The 21,406-nt window shown below is 43.2% G+C and overlaps 1 protein-coding gene across 1 annotated transcript in view; it reads left to right on the top strand.

The window, feature by feature from the left end:
* slc25a26 (solute carrier family 25 member 26) overlaps window positions 1-21,406 on the top strand; it is a 50,165-nt gene that overhangs the window by 22,239 nt on the left and 6,520 nt on the right. The window contains exons 6-9 of the mRNA XM_072383193.1: window positions 8,385-8,429; window positions 12,418-12,487; window positions 15,993-16,057; window positions 19,450-19,523. Of these exons, the coding sequence (XP_072239294.1) occupies window positions 8,385-8,429; window positions 12,418-12,487; window positions 15,993-16,057; window positions 19,450-19,523 (254 nt within the window). The remainder of the gene's footprint in view (window positions 1-8,384; window positions 8,430-12,417; window positions 12,488-15,992; window positions 16,058-19,449; window positions 19,524-21,406) is intronic.

The following is a 21,406-nucleotide window of genomic DNA, read 5'->3' on the forward strand; positions in this document are numbered from 1 at the left end:
AGGACCTGAAACCTAATGTCCCTGAGGTGTACTTAGCTCCCCTCCTGCACACTCATACACACAGTCTCTCTTACGGAGCTGCATGCACACGCATTCCTCTCCTGTGCCTATGTTTGGTCAGGGATTTTGCAGCGTAACTGCCCCGTGTGAGCTGTGACATAATGTTATTTAATGTGAAATAGTTAACAGCCCATAATTAATAGGCTGGAATGGGTTCTGCAGTTTGACGTACTTCTGGAGAAATGGAGAGACGCTTCGACTGAGAACCGCCGCTGTATCTAATGCGGCATTCACTCAGCATGGAAGGTCCGACTGGAACAAATTTAAGAAAACAGCACAAGACATATGCTTTACAAGTTTGTCTTTCGGGTATGGTTTATTAACCCATGACTTCCACATTTTCATTAATTTCCAAAAAAGCAGCATACCAACTACACGTAAAAAAAAAAAAAGTGTTTGATCCACTAAAACATTAGAAGCAGTCAGAACACTCTGGCTAGTTTCTTCCTGCTATTAGGTGAACTATTTAATGGCTGATTAGCATTTGTTTTGTAATAATGACTTCCAACATTGCTTCCAAGGTACATCTAATGCTGCAATTCGGCCATTCAGGCATACCAGGGGGATTAAATGGTTAGACGCTGGAGTTAAAGCAAGGCTTTAGAGTGGCAGGCCACTGGTTGTCAGTGGTTATGTCCATCTTTTGTATATTCAGTCCATCACATGAATAATCAGCTGTTTCCTTAGCCTGCCACTGTCTGAAGTCGAGACTTTTAAAGAATTAGCTCAACCTTTTTGATTTAATTACAGAGAGACACAGCTTATGTTGGAAACTGAGTCGAGTCCAGAATGAAAGTATGACACAGTGAAATGAACATAGTCACATTAGCTAGTTGTTTTTAGCAGTAAGGCTCTAGTGTTTGATTAGGAGTACATTTTCAGACTAACTGAATGACAATTTAGTTGTTACAGTTAAAGAAAAAGTAACGTATGTAATAAAAAGTATGAGTAGTGTTAAGCTCTTTTTTTTTGCCATGTGTTGATTTACACGAGTCTTGTAAAAATGATGGTGTATATGTATATATATAAATATATCTAATGGCCGAGCCTCAGCTGGTATTCAAAAACAGTCCTGCCAGAGATATTTTAGGGAGGTAATTGCAACCCCCCATTGACTGTTTATTCAGAGCTCAGAGCCACGCAACACGCATCCATATCACATATCAGTCATACTTCTTTAGAATTGCACCAACAAGCAAAATGCCTGCTTTTTTTGTTTTTGGTGTGCTTATGCCTGCTGGCGTGAACTCACTTGTGCAATTTTGTGTATTTTTTCTTGTGGCCTTACATACATGTTTGACTCCACGTTGTCCAACAGGACTGCCGTCTTCCCTCTCAGTGGCTGTGCAGTGCAGACGTATCCAACGCCACCTGCCTCTCTGACATGATTGATGACTTTATCAACTTTCAACATATTAAAATGTGATCTCTGCCTGTTTGTTATCAGCGTGTCACCACACTCAGTTCCTCGTCATACTTTCCTCACACTCAGCAGATGGAATGTGGGTGTGTCTGGATGTTTTAGTGTGAGGTATGTGTGTGTGCGTGCTTGTATGACTCTGGAAAGTGAATCCAGCTTGCAGTCCTGTTGCATTAGCAGGTAATAAATGTGGACTTAGACTCTTGGCTTGCTCCCTCCGCCTAGTCTGCATGTTGCGTTTTTTTTTCTTTGTTTTTTTTGTCTGTGTGTTTGTTGGTTTTCACATGGCCCATTGTAAGTCTTCACTTTGAATCGGGCTGCTGCTGCTGATTGCTTCATCATCAGACTCCCATCTGCCTTCTTTTAAAAGATCTCCTTTCCTCCACTCGACTCGACTCAACATCAAAGTTGCTGTGATTTAAACTCGAGCTTTTAAGCTACTCACGATTTCTTTAAATGACTCAACATTTGAAAGGAGAAATTGAATTTGAGAAAGTACACATGGTCTCACTCGAAATGCTACATTTGGAAAACTCAAAATCCACAAGTTTAGCCAAATGGATTTAGAATGATCATTCAGTATCAAACAGGGTCCAGTAGGCTTCTCTGGCTCATGAATCACTCGCTCATTTGCTAATTTGCTCCACATCTGGTGGCAAGAATGCGGCAGGATTTTGTCGGGTTCTCGATTGCACCATTGTGTTTTGACTGATTGTGAGTAATGGTCGTTTGTGTCTGGAATTGAATAACAGGATAATAAGTCTTCGAGGGGGTCCTTTATTGTCATTGTACTGACAGTAAATAATGTCATCATGCCTATACTGCCTTTTTAAACCACAAGTTTAGAAGAGCAAGGTAGGAGTTTCTCCATGTGTGGGAAAGAACAAAAACTGAAGCTCACTAGTTTCCGAGAGGCTCAGACAAGACTGAATTATTCTTAAACCGTGCTTGCAGCTACTTTAAAAACGCTGTCAGATGTTGTAAAATCCTCCATGAATACTGGTTTGCATTTGAAAACATTGGTGTTGCAGAGAGCATTCACAAACACAAACTGGGAATTAAAGCCGCGTTTGAAAACTAGACTGGTGATATTAAGACATCTACTAAGACAAGTAAAACTCTGTGATTTGTTGTGTTTGTGTCTCTCAGCGCTGCGGTTCTCTATGGGGATTCAGAATACACAAGAGGGAAGGTTAAACATGTACTGGAAGAGTTGTTTCGAGAACCAAACAGGTTCTTAGCTCGAACCGACTTAGCAGTGCCTCTTGCACCAGCCCTAAACCAGCTCTGGAACCACTTTGGTCACAGTTTGGCTTTTCAACCTCTTCAGGTGGTAGTGATCAGAGATGGCATCATCCAAGCCTGTTGAAGAACAATTAATGGCTTATTTTGCATCCAATTTGGGAAATGGAAGTCCCACATTCCAATATTTTGTCCCCCCCTTCAGCTTTGATGTCGGCACACACTCGCTGTGGGATACATTTGATCCGCATATGCAATGTCGCAACTTTGATTTCTGTCCAGAGTTGGATTCCTTTTTCACCAAGATCTTGTTTTGGTGATGGGAGAGTCGGACAGCTGTGTAACATCTTCTTTGTAACCCAGTCAATCCTGGCTTTTTCATTTTGGAATATGCCAGCGCCATCAGGCAAGAAAAAGTCCTGGAAAAACCTGCTCATTCAGTATATTCAGGTAGTCAGCTTTCCTCATTCTGATCCTAACTAACTGAAACAATTCCAGATCATTAGCTTAAGTGGATTGAAAAGGGCTTTATTCCACATCTACCATTCAGCCATTGTAATCAAAGTAGGCACAATGATATGTTATTTCCAGTATAGGAGAGACTTGATGCTCTCTGTAATTACGTGGAAAAAAATATGTTCATGCATTGCTATTGGCTTTGCTGTATTGAATGTTGGAAAAAATCCAGTATTTTGCTTGCTTAATTTGAATTTTAGCTCCCAGTAAAGTAGATTTTGTTGTAGCCTTTCGCAGCCACGCAGCACTTTATTTCAAAGTAGTGAGGGATGAGGTGATTTCTTGGAAAGAAAACTACTTAAAAGGATAACCACTGCATCCGATCAGATGGTTTTGCCATCGATGCGTTTGTCTGCTTGTCTCTTAATATCCATCTCCTTCACCATTGCTCTTCCTCTAAATACTCATCAGTATGCAGAGTCTGCAGTGTGACCTATTAAAAGTCATTTGTCAAATTGCAGCCAACCGGCCTGCCTGCAATCAGGCTCAATGTGAATATATTTTGACATGTGTTTTTCCTGCCCTCCGTTGAGTGCCTAAGGACCTGTGACAGCCTGGAACCTCTCTGAATACTAATAAAGTCAGCTTTGCTACAGTTGGCAGGGACGCACACACACACACATGCACAAAAACAGGGACTCTGTCAGCAGAATGACACAACGGACACCGTCTCCATATTGCTATAATATCATATGCGACAGTCGCAGCAAGTGGCACTGTCACCTTTGATCATCGATGAAATGCGTCAGCCTGCAAAACATAAAATGCGGCTCTCCACATGCGCACGCACACACATCAGAGGAAGTTTTATAAAAGCATGCCAAAATATGCATACAAAACACACGGCTTACACATGCAGGACAGCGGGTTTGTGTGAGAGTTGTGTGTGTTTCCCAGCAGTGGAATCCTGTCCCTTTTAGGACGCCTGGAAGACACAGGCCTGTGCGAAGCAGATGCTGCTGAGCCCTGGGAGGTTCAGAAGCTTTTTGGTCGGAATGACTTTGCCGAAAAAGATGTTCAGTGTTGAATGTACGACGAGCCTCAGAGGGGATTTTTTTTGTAATTCTTGGTTTAAAAAAAACAAAAAAAAAAACATCAAGAAATCAGAGGAGAAACCCAGCTCTAATAGACACCGAACCAGACTGTTGTGTGAACAAAAGATTTGTCAAAGGCCCTGTGAGACATTTCAGAAAAGTCCAATTGTTGAGCTTTGTTGAATTTAGTTGATAATCCATCCAACCTTTGTCAAGAGATTTCTTTCTTAGCTGCAATTAAAAAGCGCTACAAGGTTGCACTTGAGGAAAAGCCAGTAGTTGGCTAAAGTCAGTAGGATTAACCCTGTGGGGACCAACAGTATGCATACCAACCCATGGAAGATGGAGAGATATTTCAATGTAGACCAGAATAATTAACACGGCTATCCCTCAAGTCTTTGAAAAATCCAGTTTGTTTGAGATGTTGACGTTGACTCTGGGCACGCTCATCTCCGTGGTTATGCTTCTGATTCACTTGTTGCTCATGGAGCCGTGCATGTGCTGTGATTGGCTCAAGCTGGAGCAAAGTGGGTTTGTAAAGCAGAGGAAAAGCTCACATCGCTGCCACTCTGCCCTCTTGGAAGCATTTTCTCATGCTAAATGATCAGTAAAATAACAGCTACAGTACACGTTTGATTGGTTAAAAAAAAAACAATGAAACGACAACCCTTTTGTCTTTTGAACTCAACATTTCAATGATGTATTTGCCAAATTCTGCTTGATTGAAGTCTGATGATGCTGACTTTCTTTCAAACATTAAGAAGAGTTTATAAAATTCTGTCTTTTTCTTTGTTAGCATAACAACGCTGAATTTAATGCCCGTCATCCACACACAGAGGCACACATGCTGGAGTCCATCTTGGCTTCACGGAGCTGAATCGGCCGCGGCAGCTGAGGCATTATACGAGTTGGAGAGATGGGACAGAGTTTCCACCAAGCTGGAGCAATATAGAGCAGTGAGGAGTTGATGCTGCCTGGTTGACTTCAAGCTAGCCCAGTGTAGAGTGACTTTGGCTCACTGCATGGCTCTGTGTTTGTCTAGCACGACTTAGCTGAAGTTTAAATGTGCCCTCCACACTTGGTGCAGACTCCCCTGTAACTCGAGAATATCAAAACCACGCGCTTCTCAAGCTGCCTAACGCTCAGATAAAGTTTCTCCTCTCGACTTCAGGTTCTGCACCTGCAAACCATTTGCAGTTCAGATGGCCAGACACTGAGCCCATGATCCACTGAACACATGCCTCAGCCTATCTGATAGTTTGATGATTTCATTGTGATTGCAGCCTGATGAAAAGCCAACATTTCGATATTATATCACAGTTGTTATGACACAGCAACTTTTTCATGCTATAGCCACTTGAGGCTTTTTTGAAAACTTTTAAATGATTTTTTCCATCAGCAAAGTGGGTGGATCGACGTCAAAAGCCAATAACAAGTCATATATCTGAGTGGGATTATAAGTATGATGTGACATTACTTTGAAAATCTCAAGGGCTCACTGAATGAGATATTTGTCGACCCAGATGGCCCTAAACGGAGTGACACAATGTTATTTTTGTTTTCAGTTGGTTTAAACACTGTAACTACTGAAAAAGTGTAACATAATATGTTCCCTTTTTAAAAAATGTAGGTTAGTGCTTGTTGTCTGCTCTGGTGAGCAGGGGTTGAACATGTTGAGTGGGGGTTGAGGACAATATGGTGACGAGTTCACGTCATGCTTCAATTGTTTCTAATTTTCATAACTCCTAAAAACAAAGGAGCATGTCACTCTGAGTCAGGTTCGTACATGTTTTAAGGGTTTCTGTGTGAATTTGACCTCCGCTTAGCTATGAATAGCTTATCAGTTTTTAATTGATGACATGTGGTTTTCAGAAGTTTGATCTCTGCTCGGCAGCAAACAGAGACACGCACACACTCCGTGCGCAGTGTGCCAGGGGTGTCAAACAGGATCATAAATCACTCGTGGATCATTCTTTCCAGAGCCTCTACTGAACACATCTGTCTTTCTCTTTCTGTCTCGTTGCACTCACTACAAATCCTCTAGCCTGGTTTCTACAAAAATAAATAAGTCAAATTATTCTTTTCAAGTTTTTTTTTTGTTTTAATTAACAGATTTAGCTCTTTGTTTCGTTTAATCTGCTGTGTGGGCACACACACACACACACACACACACACACACACACACACACACACACACACACACACACACACACTCAGCCGGTAACCACATTAACACAGTTGTTGTTACTCGGCAACACTGTGTTCATATTCTGATGTTTTTGTCTTGTCATGTATGTATTTGTCATATTTTATTTTTATGTTTTTGCCAAAAAATTCTAAAATGATATAAGATAAAAGGGGAGTATCCAGTACTGCAGAGAGCAAACTTACCCAGTTATCTGAAAGTGTTTCTGTACTTGTATCTGCAAAACATTTAAGAACCACTTATGTTACTGGTACACATTCAGTGCGTCTCATGTGTACAAGTATTCTTATTAAACAGGTCAGGACATATTTACTTTGGTCAGGTTTTAATTCCCTGTAGCAGTTCGCAGCAGTACCCATCACCCCTCCCAACACCGTCCTCTGTTTCCCTCCCTCTCTCTTTGTATCTCTGGCTTTCTCCTCTCCTGGCCTGGAAAAGCAGAACTCATCAGCGTGGTAATAAAACACAGGTGCACTTTTATAACACTCCACTTTCAGGGGGGCTGGATACCAGACGAAGAGTACGTCAAATAAAATTTTTAGATAATCTCTGAGGACTTAGAGAATTTGCTTCTGTCTGCCCAGATAGACCAGGTGGCCGAACTTTTCTCTCCATGTACCTGGAGCAACAACCAAAAGTCGGATGTAGACTTTGTTCGGTATGATGCTCCAGTGTGAGCTACAAGTTATTTTAAAGGCCAAGGGGACTTTAGGAAGTCAACCACTGTACTAGAGAGGGTACATGTCGCATACTGAAGACAAAACTATCAGCAAAAGCAACCAAAGACAGCTCAAATGGAGACCTTGCAAAGCCTTATAAAGGATGCAACCCAACTTTTGGTCATGGCTTCAAAGGATTAATTACGCAATGAGCATTTGATATATAGCTGTGTTATGCAGTCATTTTATAATTGGAACTTGATCATACTTTGGTAAACAAGTGGAGTAGTTAAAAGATTTGTCAGAAAACTTCTTCACTGTAACTTGTATTCACTTTGATGGCTTTGTGTGTGTGTTTTTTTTTTTTTTACCTTTCCCTTTAACTGGCCTTAAATCACACTGAAAGTCATTACTTGGTATAATAATCATTACGTTAGATGTCCTTACGTTAATGTACTTTGGACTGCATGTTTCTAAGCGGTCCTTTCGTTGTGTTATTAAGCTCATGTGGTGGCATAAGCACAGTTCACGCATTGTCCCAGTACTCTGGCTGACTCACGGCTGGATCCTTCCAGATTTGACGTAGTCCGATTGAATGTGTCGGAGTGGGCGGCACAGATGGAGGAATGCTCTTGTTGCTCCGATTGAAAGCTGATGACACGTCTCGGTGTCACTGAATTTATTTCTCCCTTTGATTTTGTTTTTGTTCCTTCTCCTCCTTCCTGCCGTGCTCTGCTCTTCCTGCGGCACCAAATGACAGAGTATGTGTGCGCCTGCAGCATTTACAAGTCTGTGTGAGTTAAGTGTGTTTTGGGAGTCTTTCTTTGTGTGCCTGTTTATAGTATAGTATGCCCAGTCTTGTGCATGTGTTTGCATAGCTCTGTGCGTGTGGTCCGACTGTGTTTCATTCGCCCCTCGCCTTGGCACTGCCATCGATTTACTCCCGGCTGTAACTTCCTCCCTGAGCCGATTAAGGGTTTCCAAGTCCAACACACACACTTCAGCCATCGGGCTAGACCCTCCCTCCCTCCATCCATCCATCCATCCATCCATCCATCCAGGACTGCTAGACCAAAGTCCTTCTCATTCATTAATCATCAGCATTGGGGAAGGAAGGGAGCAGTTGAGTCAGATGAGTGAGAGGAAATGGAGAAAGGTGGCAGGAATGACAAGTGCAAGAAACCAGAGGTTTAAGATGAACTTTCACATAGCACAATCCAATGATTTGATTCTGATTTGTGTTTCAGATCCCATTTTCACTGGTGCAGTTTCCACTATGGGAATATTTAAAGGTATGTATCTGTTTTTGAATAAATGAAGCATCGTTTATTCCCTCAGTGTCTTTATTGTTCATCTCAGTGATAAATCCATTGTAAAGTTTTAGTGGTGTGCTTACAGTCTGACACATTTACAGCAGGCTCCCCTTCTGCATTCCCCTGTATCATTGTGGCAGGCGAAAATGGGACTTTACGCCCCTGTTTAATGGCCTGTCACTACTGCCATCAAACCGGCCTTCAATTTATCATGATCTCCGAGCATATCCAGTCTTCTGTATTTCTTTTTCTAGCACCCCTCCTTTTTTTTTTCCTTACTCCCTGTCTTAATGTCTTTTTCTCTGCCGTGTCGCTCCTCTCCTCTCGCCCTCTGTCTCGTTCCACTGTGTGGCCCCGAGCACATAAAAAGCCGTTTCTCTTTGAAAAGACGGCGTTTTTGTCGGAGTGACATCATGTCTCAGGGGCGCGAGAGGCGGACAGTCAAACATTCCATCAACGTTGGGAGTTAACGGCCAAGCTAAGAGGAACAATGCGCTGCGCAGCTGCCTGTGTGTCTGCATGTATGTGCGTTTGCAACAGATAGATTTTGTTGTTCACAAGCATCTCTTTGTCCCTCAGTCAAAGGCCTTCTCTCTCCAGGCCATCTGGACACGTCCGTTGGCGGAGAGCTGCTGGAATATTCCCCTTCTATCCTCCCAGACGATTAGGTCTTACTTCAGATACAATTGCAGGCTACTTGAGGAGAAGCAAAAAAACTGCTTGCAGAGGCAAGCAGGTTTTCACCACCGTTCCTTCAGAGTGACCACCAAGATGTTCAGAGGCTTTTTAAAACCAAAATGATGGGATTCCGTCTGAAAAATGCCAGAGTGAAGAAATCTGAGAGAGTGCATGTGTGTGGCATGATCTCCCATCTGTTCTGTGGGATTGTAATGTGCTGCATTATGGCTTTTTCTTATAATTTCACACCGAGCCAGCACAGCTGTCACAGAGAGAAAAAGGAAGCAAAGTGCAAGTTAACAACTAATAGCTGCAGGATGGCTAGAAGAATAGTAAGCAGCTGTATCATTTTGCAGAGCACATTCTTTTCAGCTGGTCACAGAATTTCTGGGATTTTACAGAGAAGTATGCTCCAAACTGAAGAAATCAGAAACATTCTTTAAATTATGAGTCAATTTTGCATGCTGGTCAGTGCAGAGATTTAAAGCCTTTTCACACCAGACTTGAAGATCCATGTGAATAATTCTTACAGTTAGTTCACACATTAATTTCCCAATGTGGTTTTTTTTTCTCAGTTGTTTTCCCAATAGTGACTGTAACTCACAGTGTACTCCATCTGTTCTGACCTCAAAAATAACACGAGCAAAACAGGAGGGTGGAACACTTTTAGTTTATGATTGAACACCAACAGAGAGCCACAAAAAATCCAGGGAATTTTGAGTCAACGGCATGATAGGAACTCGAGTTGAGCCATTAAAATGTATCTAGAAACGCATACACTCCCATTTCCAAAACAGCTGGAACGCTGTGTAAAATGTCAATAAAATCTAATAAATGAATATTTGATTCCAAATAATACATAGGAAACATATTAAATGCCAAATGTGAGACACCATTGCAATTTCATGAGAAATACTAGTTCAACATGAAGTTGATGGGAAGAACAGGTCTCAAAGAAATTGGGACAGGGCCATGTTAAGACTGCGTAGCATCTCCTCTTCTTTTAACAACAGTCTGTAAACATCTGGGAACTGAAGAGACCAGTTGCCGGACCTTTTGAGAGAGGAATGTTGTCTCATTCGCTCCTGAAATGAGATTCTGCCTGCTCAACTGTCCTGGGTCTTCTCTGTTTTGAGTTTCCTGATCCTCCAAATGTTTTGGATGTTGGTGAAAGGTCTGGACAGCACCCAGACTCTTCTACTACAAAGCCATGCTGTTGTGATAGATGCAGTCTGCGGTTTAGCATCGACTTGCTGAAATATGCAAGCCTGTTCCTGAGAAAGACATCATCTGAATGGGATCATGTGTTGCTTTAAAACCTGTAAAAACCTTTCATCATTTTCCGAATCTTTCATTTAGCCATATTATGCACTGTTGGTGATGGAACATTCATAACTATATGTCGAGACGTATTATTCTAGAATGCTCCGCAATTTGTAGATGCAGCTTTTTTGTTTTGCATAATACTTAACACATACAATCTTTACTTCTGAGAGACTACTGCTCTTAAGGAGCTCTTTTTATATGCAATCATGTTATTGAAATGCTTACAAATAACCTGATTAGATGCAGCATGTTCCTTTAGCTGTTTCTTTTCAGCATCACTTACTTTTCCAGCCTTTTGCTGCCACCATCCCAACTTTTTTGCTGCCATCAAGGTCAAGATGAGCTAATATTTTGTATGAAATTGTAAAATGTCTCACTTTCAACATTTGCTACGTTTTTCCATGTTCTCTTTCACATCAAAGATCGGTTTGCAAGACATGCAAGTTGTTTGCATTCTGTTTTTCTTTACATTTTACATGGGATGTCGACTTTTTTTTTTTTGGGGGGGGGGGGTGTTGTAAATGCACACAACAGCACTTACACATCTGTGATGCACTCAGACCCACCGCCTTTTTCCTGTGGGAAGTCATCCAGGTGCAAAGTGTGGCCCTGACACGAGGGTTCACAGGTCAAAGACTTTGTTTTCCCAGATTTACCCCTTATTATCTATTCATGAAGCAGAGAGCACGGGAGGGAGGGGCCCAGAAAAGGAGAGAAAAAGGAGGAATCCCCCAGCATGAGGCCTTTGATGTGTAAAACAAAATCTCCTTTTTAATCTGACCTCTAATGGAATACACATGACACATCCTGTGCTCAGCCACACTTTCTGCCATTCCTTCTATCCTCTGTCTTTTTCTTTCTGTGTGATTGCTTGTTTGTGCACACACACACACGCACACACTCCTTTGGTGATGTCCACATTTGTATGGTGGCTAGAAGGGAGGGGGACAAAGAAAATATTAGTAATCGCTCCATGCTGTTGCCCAATTGCTCTCCCTGAGAAGTAATCATACCTTGCAGCGCCCAAGGCAGCCCAGCTGTCCACACGCATTTTATACAGACACTAACCTCACATATTCGCTCTCCTCATCCTTCTGCTCAAAATAGTGGGGGGAGTAGGAGAGACGGCCTCCCTTCTCATCCTGTGTTCAATCTCAAAACAAAAACATCAGGTGGTTTCACTCAGTAGCCAGTTGCAGTTGGGGAGGGAGTCCTGTGATGTGAGAGCTTTTTTGCACTTGGAAAATACTTTTGTTCTGATTGGCTGCATAATATAAACTATGTACTCCACATGGGTAAATAAAGTGATGTGCTAATAGTTTTGTTTTCGGTAAAAGTCAGTATGGCTTGACTTGTAAAAGTGTGTAATTTCAAGGTCAGCAAGAATATCATTTTCCAATCCTGCTTTTGAGTTTTTGAGCTCTGTCATGCTACTTTATGAAAAAAAAAAACAGAAACTAAAAGAAGAGAATTCAATCTCAAATGCAAACTGTGAAATTTTCTACTTTTTATGTTAAATGTTTTCATAACCACTTCTCTGCCTTTGGCTTGCTGATCTGGATACTGCACAAGCTGGGCTCATTGTTCCTGCATATGTACATTCCCATGTTCATTTTGTGCATACACATACCCAGATGTGGAGCATTGGTTTGAATCACTATTATTTCATTTGTATGTTCTAATGCTACTATTAGACCCACCCCCATCTCATCCCGTTTCTTGGGAACCATGTTGCGTGGCATCACTGGGGAGAAAAGGCAACACAAAAATAGCAGGACAGCTCATTTCCCAGCTATGGGCTCATGGACTTCAGACCAGACCAAGGTTCACAATATGTTTCCAATGTGTCCGAAATCTCCACTAACTACAGTCTTCTCTCTCCCTCTCTGTCTCTCCCTCCACTTTCCTCCCTCTTTCATCATCCTCCTCTATCGACAACCCTCTCTTTCTGTCTTTCTCCCAGACTCTGTGGTCGTGGAGGCAAGGTCACACGCTCTACTCTTGGCAGTCAGCAGTGTGCGGAGCTTTTGCAGGTGCAGGGGATTATATGCTGCTTTGGGAAAGAGGGGGAGGGATGGAAGCGGGAGGGAGGGATAGATGGCTAGATGGATAGATAGATGGTGGATGGGTAAATAAAAGGCCAACAGGGCACAACTAGTCTCCTCAAAGCCACATTTTTGTAAGATTCCTCCAAATCACGCACTCACCTGCACGCCAGATCTGCCACGGACAAGACGACTGAAGAGAAAACAAAGAAATGCGATTCCACTCTTTATTTAAACCTAATTTTTTTTGGAGCATTTGCCGTGTTTTCTCAGCAAAGAGGTGTCATTATCGCAGTTCTTAAGCACTTCAGCCAGTGAACATCGCACCATAGCAGACTTTATGGATCTGTCTCCGTCTGGATGAGTGTCAGGGGAAACACAGACAACCAGGGAGGAAAGAGAAGAGGGATGAGAGGGGCCAGGTTCTGGGTATGCGCGCCTGCAGCTGTGCGACCTTCTGAGCACTGGAGCCTGAAGCGGTTTAAGAAAGAGGGAGGGAGAAAGGCGCAAGACAGGAGTGAAAGAGGTGAAGGGAGTAAACCAAAGACAACACGAATAAAGACAGAAGATCTAGAGAAAATGCAATGAAATGCAAGAAGTACATCGCAAACAAATGTTAGAGGCTTGAGTGAAAGCAGGAAGGTATCAATCAGTTTTCAATTGAAAAGTCAGGAGCTCCATCCTGATAAAGTTTCTTGCCAAAACACATGTTGCAGCCCGATGGTTTTCTGATGAATATAGGTTGATTGTCTGGGCACAAGTTCTGGGTAGTGATGGGCTAAACATGACTAAGATGCCAGTCATAGAGCCACATCTAGTATACTCTTGTCACTAAGCTCTATAATTGTTCACACTGCTTATTTCAGGCAAGTCAAAACTTAAATGTGGTACTTCTGAATCCTAAACCCACATAATCCTGCACAAAGAAGTCATATTTATTGTTCACACTGCAAAGTTTTGTTGGTTTGGAAAATAAATTTTTGACATGGATGCATGCATTCATGGAAAAAAAGGGGGAACAAAAGACTGGGAAATTCAAATGCAAAATGAAAAGGAAAGAAAACACCATCTTAAAGCTACTGTACTTTGATTAAATTATGACAAATGAATAACATGGTCAACAGCAAAAAAGGAATATATATCAAACTACAAAAGCTGTCTATTTCAGCAAGATAATGCCAGACCACTTTCTGGATGCATCTCCACAGTTTTTAACATTTAGCATCATGAATAAGTGAAGTTTCTCAGTTGTAGCGATTTTGCTTTTCGCCACTTGCTTTTTATAGTCTGAGCCAATCAAGCACGCAAATACCACAAGTGTAGCTTTGTCTCGACTCTTTCAAAACCTTTGTCTTCACGGATTTGTAAAGGTGTCACATAAAGTGCCTGGGGGAACCTCTTTCAGAACTCTGTTGGTGTGCGCAGATGGAGCTCGGTCGCCGTCCCCCTCACCCTTGGCTGGGCTGCCGGGGTTGGAAAGTGTCCCCACATTTGTTATGCTTGCAACCGAGTTTGTTCAAGACTAAATATTTTCTCTCTAAGAGCGGGCAGAGTCAGAAGGTCTCTGTCTTCAATTATCCCACCATCGCTGTGTAGTTCTGAAGGTGACGTAACATCTAAACCAATACGGTCTTAAATCTTCTGCCACTTTGATAACAGGAAGTCGTGGTTGCCCACATCTACGTTATGTTTAACCTAGTCATCGCTAGTGAATGATTTCACAATTTAGCTCCTCCAGTTTTTAGCCTGCTGCTCAACAAGCCCAAATCAGGGAAAACACCAGTTACATGCACCGGTTGTTTTTCAGCTACACGTGTTATTAGAGCGTGATATCTTAGAAGTGGAAACATATGATTTGTGCTCTATACAATGCTTAATTTAACTGGAGAGAGTGACGTAAATCCAGGGACACGTAGCAACATAGCGTGTGCCTCTGATGTTGTACCTCTGAATGAAAGAATGTGTCACATCATCTGTCATTCCTCCCAGTCTTCACTTTTTGTCGTGATGAAAAAGCAAAACCACAATCTAAATACATATTTTATAAAAAGAACAGCTTCGTTTCGCGGAGCAGTTGTCGGACGTTTATAGCTTTCAGTCCATAACTCTTCCCCTGTTGCAACGTGCCAGACAGGACAGGAAGATTGAGGTTTGCGGCTCTGGGGGCGATATTGAAATTGAGGCGAAGGAGCGAAAAGGCGGTGAGGACACAGCACCCCAAGGAGCTGAGACGTGGCCGAACGCCATTCCACCTGGACTCTGTCCACAGTGGGGAAAAAAGAGGAGAAAGAACTAGAATAGAACAGAGAGTGATAAAAAGGAGAGAGCAGGGAAATATGAGCAGGAAGGAGTTTTAATCTGTCAGACAACTACACTAGTTGTAGAACCTGTAAAGAAATAGTAAAGATTGCACTTCCAGTGATAATGTGATGCGTGGTGGCTTCAGACAATCAGCCGGTTGAATTATCCAGAGTGGGCAACTTGTGAGAAGTGGAGGAGGGGCGGTGTGGTGGGGGTACAGGGGACAGTTAGTCCATGGCAGGATTCAAGTTCACATCCCTCCGTGACCAAGCTGCTGTCCAAGAGGGATCCTCAAGTTTCACTCACTTCCCCTTACATTGCACTTCACACTCTCTCTTTCGCTCATCCATAATCTGCTTGACACTGGAAATGCTCACACAGGCGCGTTTAATCATCCCAAATATCTCCACTTGTACCCTGCACTGACTTACGGCAAACTTGACCCCCAAACAACCTCCGTGTGAAAACTGCACTGCCCAAGAAGTTTGTTTCTGTCCAAACTGAGATCCTTTGGTTTATCTGGATCACGCTTCCCCTTTTGCTTCTTTCAAAAGCAAATTACAAAACATTTCACAGTAAGAAGGCTTTATCTTTCTGTTCTTCAATATGTTCACACATTTAACTAGTTGAACGTAATGTGGGATTTTCCTGTCTTCTCAGCTCACTTACAGTCACACTGCTCCTCTGCGACACATATATAGACATGTTTACTGAGAACAGTTGCTATGTTTATGGCAGAGTGTCTTTCACTTATACACACACACTCATTGGGGACACCTCTGGATTGGGCTGCTCATCCAGCCTCCAGCTTGGAGGAAAGCCGGAGTACAGCTACTCTTAAAAGGCTCACAGGAGGATCCAAACGTGTCCTTTTTTTAAATGCATGTGCATATAAGCAGGTGTGAGCAGGACTGTGTCGGTGTGTGGAGGAGGAGAGCGTGTGTGTGGCTCTTGGGAACATGTGCATGTGAGGAGGCAGGGTGGGAGTTGAAGTGTGCCCGCTGGTTTTTGTGGTTTTTCTAGTTTTGATGAGCAGTATTACGAACGTTCCACCACTTGCTGCTGAATACCTTCTCGTAACTTTAGTTAAGTAATTGGACTTTTTATGGGTTTATTTTGAATACTTAATGGCTGTTCTGAGAGCAGAAAGCGTGCACGCCCTTTGCTAAACGTGTGTATGTGTCTCTTCTAGGTGCGGTAGCGGCGTTTGTTACCACTCCTCTTGACGTGGCAAAGACCAGGATCATGCTTGCAAAGGTACACACAATAAAACACGGCCACACTTCTCACCACCTCCTCTGGCAGCCGTTTTTAAACACTGCTGTCAGGTGATGCCTCGCAGGCAGAGAGCTGAACGGGCCCGCAGCCCGAGCACATTTCAACAGTGTCAGCATGCAGGACAGGGAAGGCCGAGGTAGCGCTGGGACAGCAGAGAGACACGCACACACATCCATCAGCCGATCTGGAATATGGACTGTGTTTGTGCGCATGGTTAGTGTTAGAGTGAGGACTTTCTGCTGTGCCGCATGAGTTTCCATCTTAAGGCTGCGTGTCACAAAGAGGTGAAGAAAAAGGCCAGTGTCCCTCCTGTTAACTCTCCTACTCTGTCCACCCACCTCCTTCCTCAGTGTCGTGGTATTCCTCTTCCTCCTCCTCATCACCACCTTTTTCTCTTCTGGCTTGCTCTAACTGTATGTCTGGCTTCCTTCACTCTGTCCTATTTGTCTGTCTGTCTGTGTGTGTGCGTGTGTGTAAAGGGTACTGAGTTCAGTTACCCCAACTAGCCCCCCCACAGACACAGACCGTCCTTGGAGAAGACACAGTGTTCCATTTCCACCCCCGTCCTAACTAATGAGATACTGGAATTAACAAAACACTCTGACAGTTTTGATCTCTTGTGAGAAGCTGTTGGCTGTAGGTACGAATGCTTCCAGTAAACATTATCTGAAAGGCAGCTGCTGTAATCTAACCACCAGCAAGGGGCTCAGCTTGTGCTGAGGTTCTGTTCTAACTTTATAAGGCCAAGTTTTTTTAATCACATCAGGGCCCACAGGTGAGCTTAGAAAAGGGCCTTGTTTCATTCAGAAAGAAGGAAAGTTGTGATTTTACGGTGTGATCATGCCGCTCAGACTGGAACCGGTATTTTTTAAAGTTGTGCGCTTGTGACAGCAAGCAGCTCGGATCAGCAGTACAATATCTATTTTCTTATTGATTGTGCTGAAAACTGAGCACTTGGGAATACATTTGAGGTTTTCTTTAATAAGTTACGGTAAATTTATCTTGATTTATTTCGAATTTAGGACAACAACTGTGATAGTTTTTTTTTTTTTTAGTCATAATTTAGCCTGTTTCTCAATTAAAAAAGAATCATTATATCTTAAGCGTCTGGAAATGGTAAATCGCATCATCGAAGTCTCCTTTCGAGACTGATATCTTAACTCAGGTATTTAAGCTCACAGTCACTTGGAGGTTGTTCATATGTGATGTTATCATGTGTCCTGGGTGATCTGATCACAAGTGAGCAGCTCTTAAGTATGCGTGTTCAGACCAGTCACCGCACAAGGACCTCTTCTGATATCATCTCACTTACCTTCTCTGTATGCAAATAAACATGTAGTCTGCGTCACACAGTCAGCTGTCAACCGAGAGACAAATGAGACATCAGCAGACGTACTTCTGTTTCTGTAAAATACTTTCAGTAACTGAACTTCAGTCATTCAGACATTTCAGATTTGCCTTAGTGCTTGCTAAGTGCTTGCTAGTTTTCCTTTTGTAAAATTAAGCACCAGCTCTGAGGAATAGAAAATCTGCATCACTTTCAACCTTCAAATTAAGGCCCGTCATAGGGCGACTTCCAGGACTAATCTCTGGAGCTGTGCTCACAGCTGCTTTCTTCGTTGTTGCTCCTCAAATTAAAATAAAAGACGAGCAGGCTTTCTGTGAATGATACATCCCCTAAGTTTGGACACAGGCTTTACCTGATTGTGGTCAGGGTTACGTTTGCATTCACACCGTTAGAACCCCTCAGTATGCGCCCCGCACGATCGGATCGAAGTGTGTGAGCTCACACTTGTGCTTAGCGACTGGGTCACAGGATTAGAGCGTATGTTCACACCAGGTCTGAACATCTGAGTCGTCACCAACACAAATGTCTGAATCCATTAGACGGTTATCAAGGTCTCGTTTGATTAATTTCCATTTCACTCAGCTAATCAACTAATTGGGTAGCTCTGAAAAAACACAGCTGCATATGAAATTCTAGAATGCCTTTTTAGGAAGTCATGGGACCACATGACATGTTAAAGCAAAATGTAGTCTCTAAAATCTGGCCTCGGCAAGTTAAAAGTGACAGATCTTTTTTAATTTCTACAAATAGCCATAGAAGCAAGGAATTTTGAATCCAGGCAGGAGAGTTAAAGACAGACCGACAGGGCAGAGCTAGTGTTGATGGGTATGGACGATTTGGATCAGACGAATGGGAGGAAATTTGGGTGTTGGAACTCTTCACATCAGCTTCCTTCCCGCAGCGAGCAGAATGAAAGGCTGGTGTTGTACAGTGGACAGCTTGGCGCACATCGAAGTGGGCAGACATCCAGGGCACAGCTGGACGTGTAAAACCCCCTCCAGGGCAGGACTGATGCAGCAGTGGCAGTCTGCCGGGCACACCGCAGCACCGCCACACGTCTCCTACAACACCGCTCTTCTTCTCTCCTCAGACTGGTGTGGTTCCTACCATCAGTGTAATGCTCACTGCCCTGCACAATGACTGTGGCACATTCTGGAGTTCCACACTTGGACATTGACAGTGTTTTATTTATTGTAAGGAGAGGTTTAGATGCAGGGTAATACAGAAAAGTGCAGTATAGAATGCGCTTTTAAACCTGAAATCAATGACAATAAACCAAGCCAGTGTATGTCAGGGAAAACCCAGAGACTGAGCTGCACGGAGTTATTTTTGTATGTCAGCAGTTGGACAGGGATGCGTGTGTGTGTGTGTTTTGGACACCCTGTTCCTCCATTCCCTCGCTCCACCTTTCCAGAGCAGTAAAGGAAAAGAAAACTTGTCAGACGAGAAGAGTCATTTCTCAGCCACCTGTCTCCAATAGAAACAAAAGGAATAGGGGTGTTTTTCCTGTGCCCATGAAGAAAAAAAGATTTGTTAAGTGTGATTCCTCCTCTCGTTGTAGCAGTTCTTTGCAGTGGATGCCACAAACCTTTTCTTTCACCGTCTCTTTCCTTTTCTCTTTTCTTTGAGCTGCCACCCACCCTCACATAGCCCAGCCTGGCCCTTTCCTGCAGCCTTACATACCCCTCTGCTGCTCCAGAGTGATGGATTTTTTTCCCTTGGCCAGCTAATCTGTATTGTGTAAATAAAAGCACTGGACTGATGGGTGTGGAGGGGGATAAGGAGAACTCGTTCAGTGTGTTTTTGGGTGGGCAAACGATTGGGTGCGTTTCCGCGTGGGTGCTTGAGGTGACACCTGCGCTGACACAGCTGTCCATGTGCAAAAAAAAAAATAGAGAAGGTGGGGGGGGCTGAAGGAAGCTCAGCTGTGGAAGACTAAACAGGGTGTCTGTCCTTGCAGCAGGAAGTAAGAGAGACCATCTATCCGTCATCGCACCTCTATTTGCTCTCTCTGTTTCTCCAGGCAGGGTCGGCCACAGCGAGCGGCAACATCCCGCTGGTGCTCTACGACGTGTGGAGGAGTGGAGGCCTTTCAGGGTGAGGGTGTGTGTGTGTCTTCATTTAGGTGAAATATTCAAGGGTCGGTGTGATGGTTTAAAACCAGACAGCCTCTTACACAAACCATTTTATCCCAGATCATTTAAAAACGCCTTCTACGTGATTTGATTTAACTCGGCCTAATCCCACACGTAATCAAGTTTGATGACAGAGCAGTCACTCTGGGGAGCAGGAATTTACAGCCGCAGCTGAAAAATGAGATGCATAAAAGCTTTTCCTGCCGACTTGCTGTACCGTCCTATTGATTAAGGTGTTATGAGGGCCAAGTGGACGGGTTTATTTGAGTGTTTTGATGTGTTTATGATGCACACTGGACAAAAGGCCAGGTCTAATGGGGCCGCAGAGGGCTGCCAGCGCTAAAACAAACGTTCAGTTGCAGTGAGTAATAGGCCTGCTTGTGTACAAGCCGCCATCATTTTGTCAGGATGCATCCCGGCTTAATGCTCATTGCAGATTTGCTTTGGGACGGGGCCAGATACCAGCAGGACATCACACCCCAACCCCCCTATCTCGCATACACACTTGCAAATGCAAACCAGTGTTTTTGTCCGAGAAGCATTATAGTGCTGGAATCTAATTATAGGCAAATTTATCTCAGCATTGTGTTGGGTGACTCTCTAAGAAGCGCTTTCCAGCATCAGTAATGACCCAAAAGTCACTCTTAATAAAGGTTGTGATTGTGACTACAGGGCGGGCTTTGTGAGCTGCATGTTGGAATAACCCCGACTGTAAAGTCTCGCTTTCCTTCAAAAGTAACGCAGTGGTAATACCGCCACTTCTTCATCACATGGGAACATTTTATGCTCTTCTCCTCTTTTTCTCTCCTTTAAAAAAAAAAGCTTATCCAACCATCATCCCGGGCTCACCCGTCACACTATTGTAACTGAGTGCCTGGAGAGCATGTCCCACCATAAACTCCACAGCACGACCAACTCCCCTTCCTCTCTGATACTCTTGTAATCCGAGAAGGTAAAGACATGAGAAGACTGAGAAAGGCAAAGAGAACACGCCAGATGAAATGTAGAGACAAAGGAGGGTGTGTGTGTAGTAAAAAAAAAAAAAGGGGGGGGGGTGCTGTTGTTCTACGGGGCCAAAGGCCTGGTTGTTGCACTGGTGCATGCCTGATACAAATTGCTGGGGCTTTAAAGCTGTAATTATGGTAATAGGCCCAATTGCAGTGTAGTGAAGCTCTAAAGTGTTTCCATGTGTGTGCCATGCCCCAGAGACCCTTGGTTAGCAGAGAGCGGTGCAGCTCACACCGGTCTCTCCCAGTAACCAGCAAAATAAAGTCATGTCAAAACAAAAGACTAATGGGCAATATCTCCTCAAGGCTTTCTGATTTGCTGCTAATACAAAGCAAAATGGATGAAATGCAAATGCGTTTGAACTTTTCTACACACAACAAAGCATTGGAAGCATGTGGTACACCTTTATTCCACTTTGATTGTCAGGTAAGGATTCTTCATGCTTTAAGCTGCACAATCGCTGCGGCCTGAAAAATATGGGATGTGTGTGTGGAGAATGCAAATATCTGCATCAGATGAAGCTGACTTTTTGCTCAACCAGCTGGTTCCTTGGTATTAAGCCCAGAAAATCTTAGACCGACACCATGTGTGAGCAGATAAGTGTGCAAAGAATTCACAGTGAGTAAGTGTGGCGTAAATAAGTGCGCCGCTTCGTGCCTGCCTCTTATTTTCCACTCATTTGTTGATATTCCCAGTTTTTATGTATGCAGTATTAATATAAAAGAAACGACAAAAAAAAAATTCATTACACATGAGAAGGAAGCGTTTTCATGCCTTTAAACTAAGTTCCAATTCTGTGAGCCACTTCTGAAAAATGCTTTAGAGAGCTGTTAAACT

This window comes from Leuresthes tenuis, unplaced genomic scaffold (genome assembly GCF_036924035.1).
Source record: "Leuresthes tenuis unplaced genomic scaffold, fLeuTen1.0.hap1 SCAF_3, whole genome shotgun sequence".
In the NCBI taxonomy this organism is placed as follows: domain Eukaryota; kingdom Metazoa; phylum Chordata; class Actinopteri; order Atheriniformes; family Atherinopsidae; genus Leuresthes; species Leuresthes tenuis.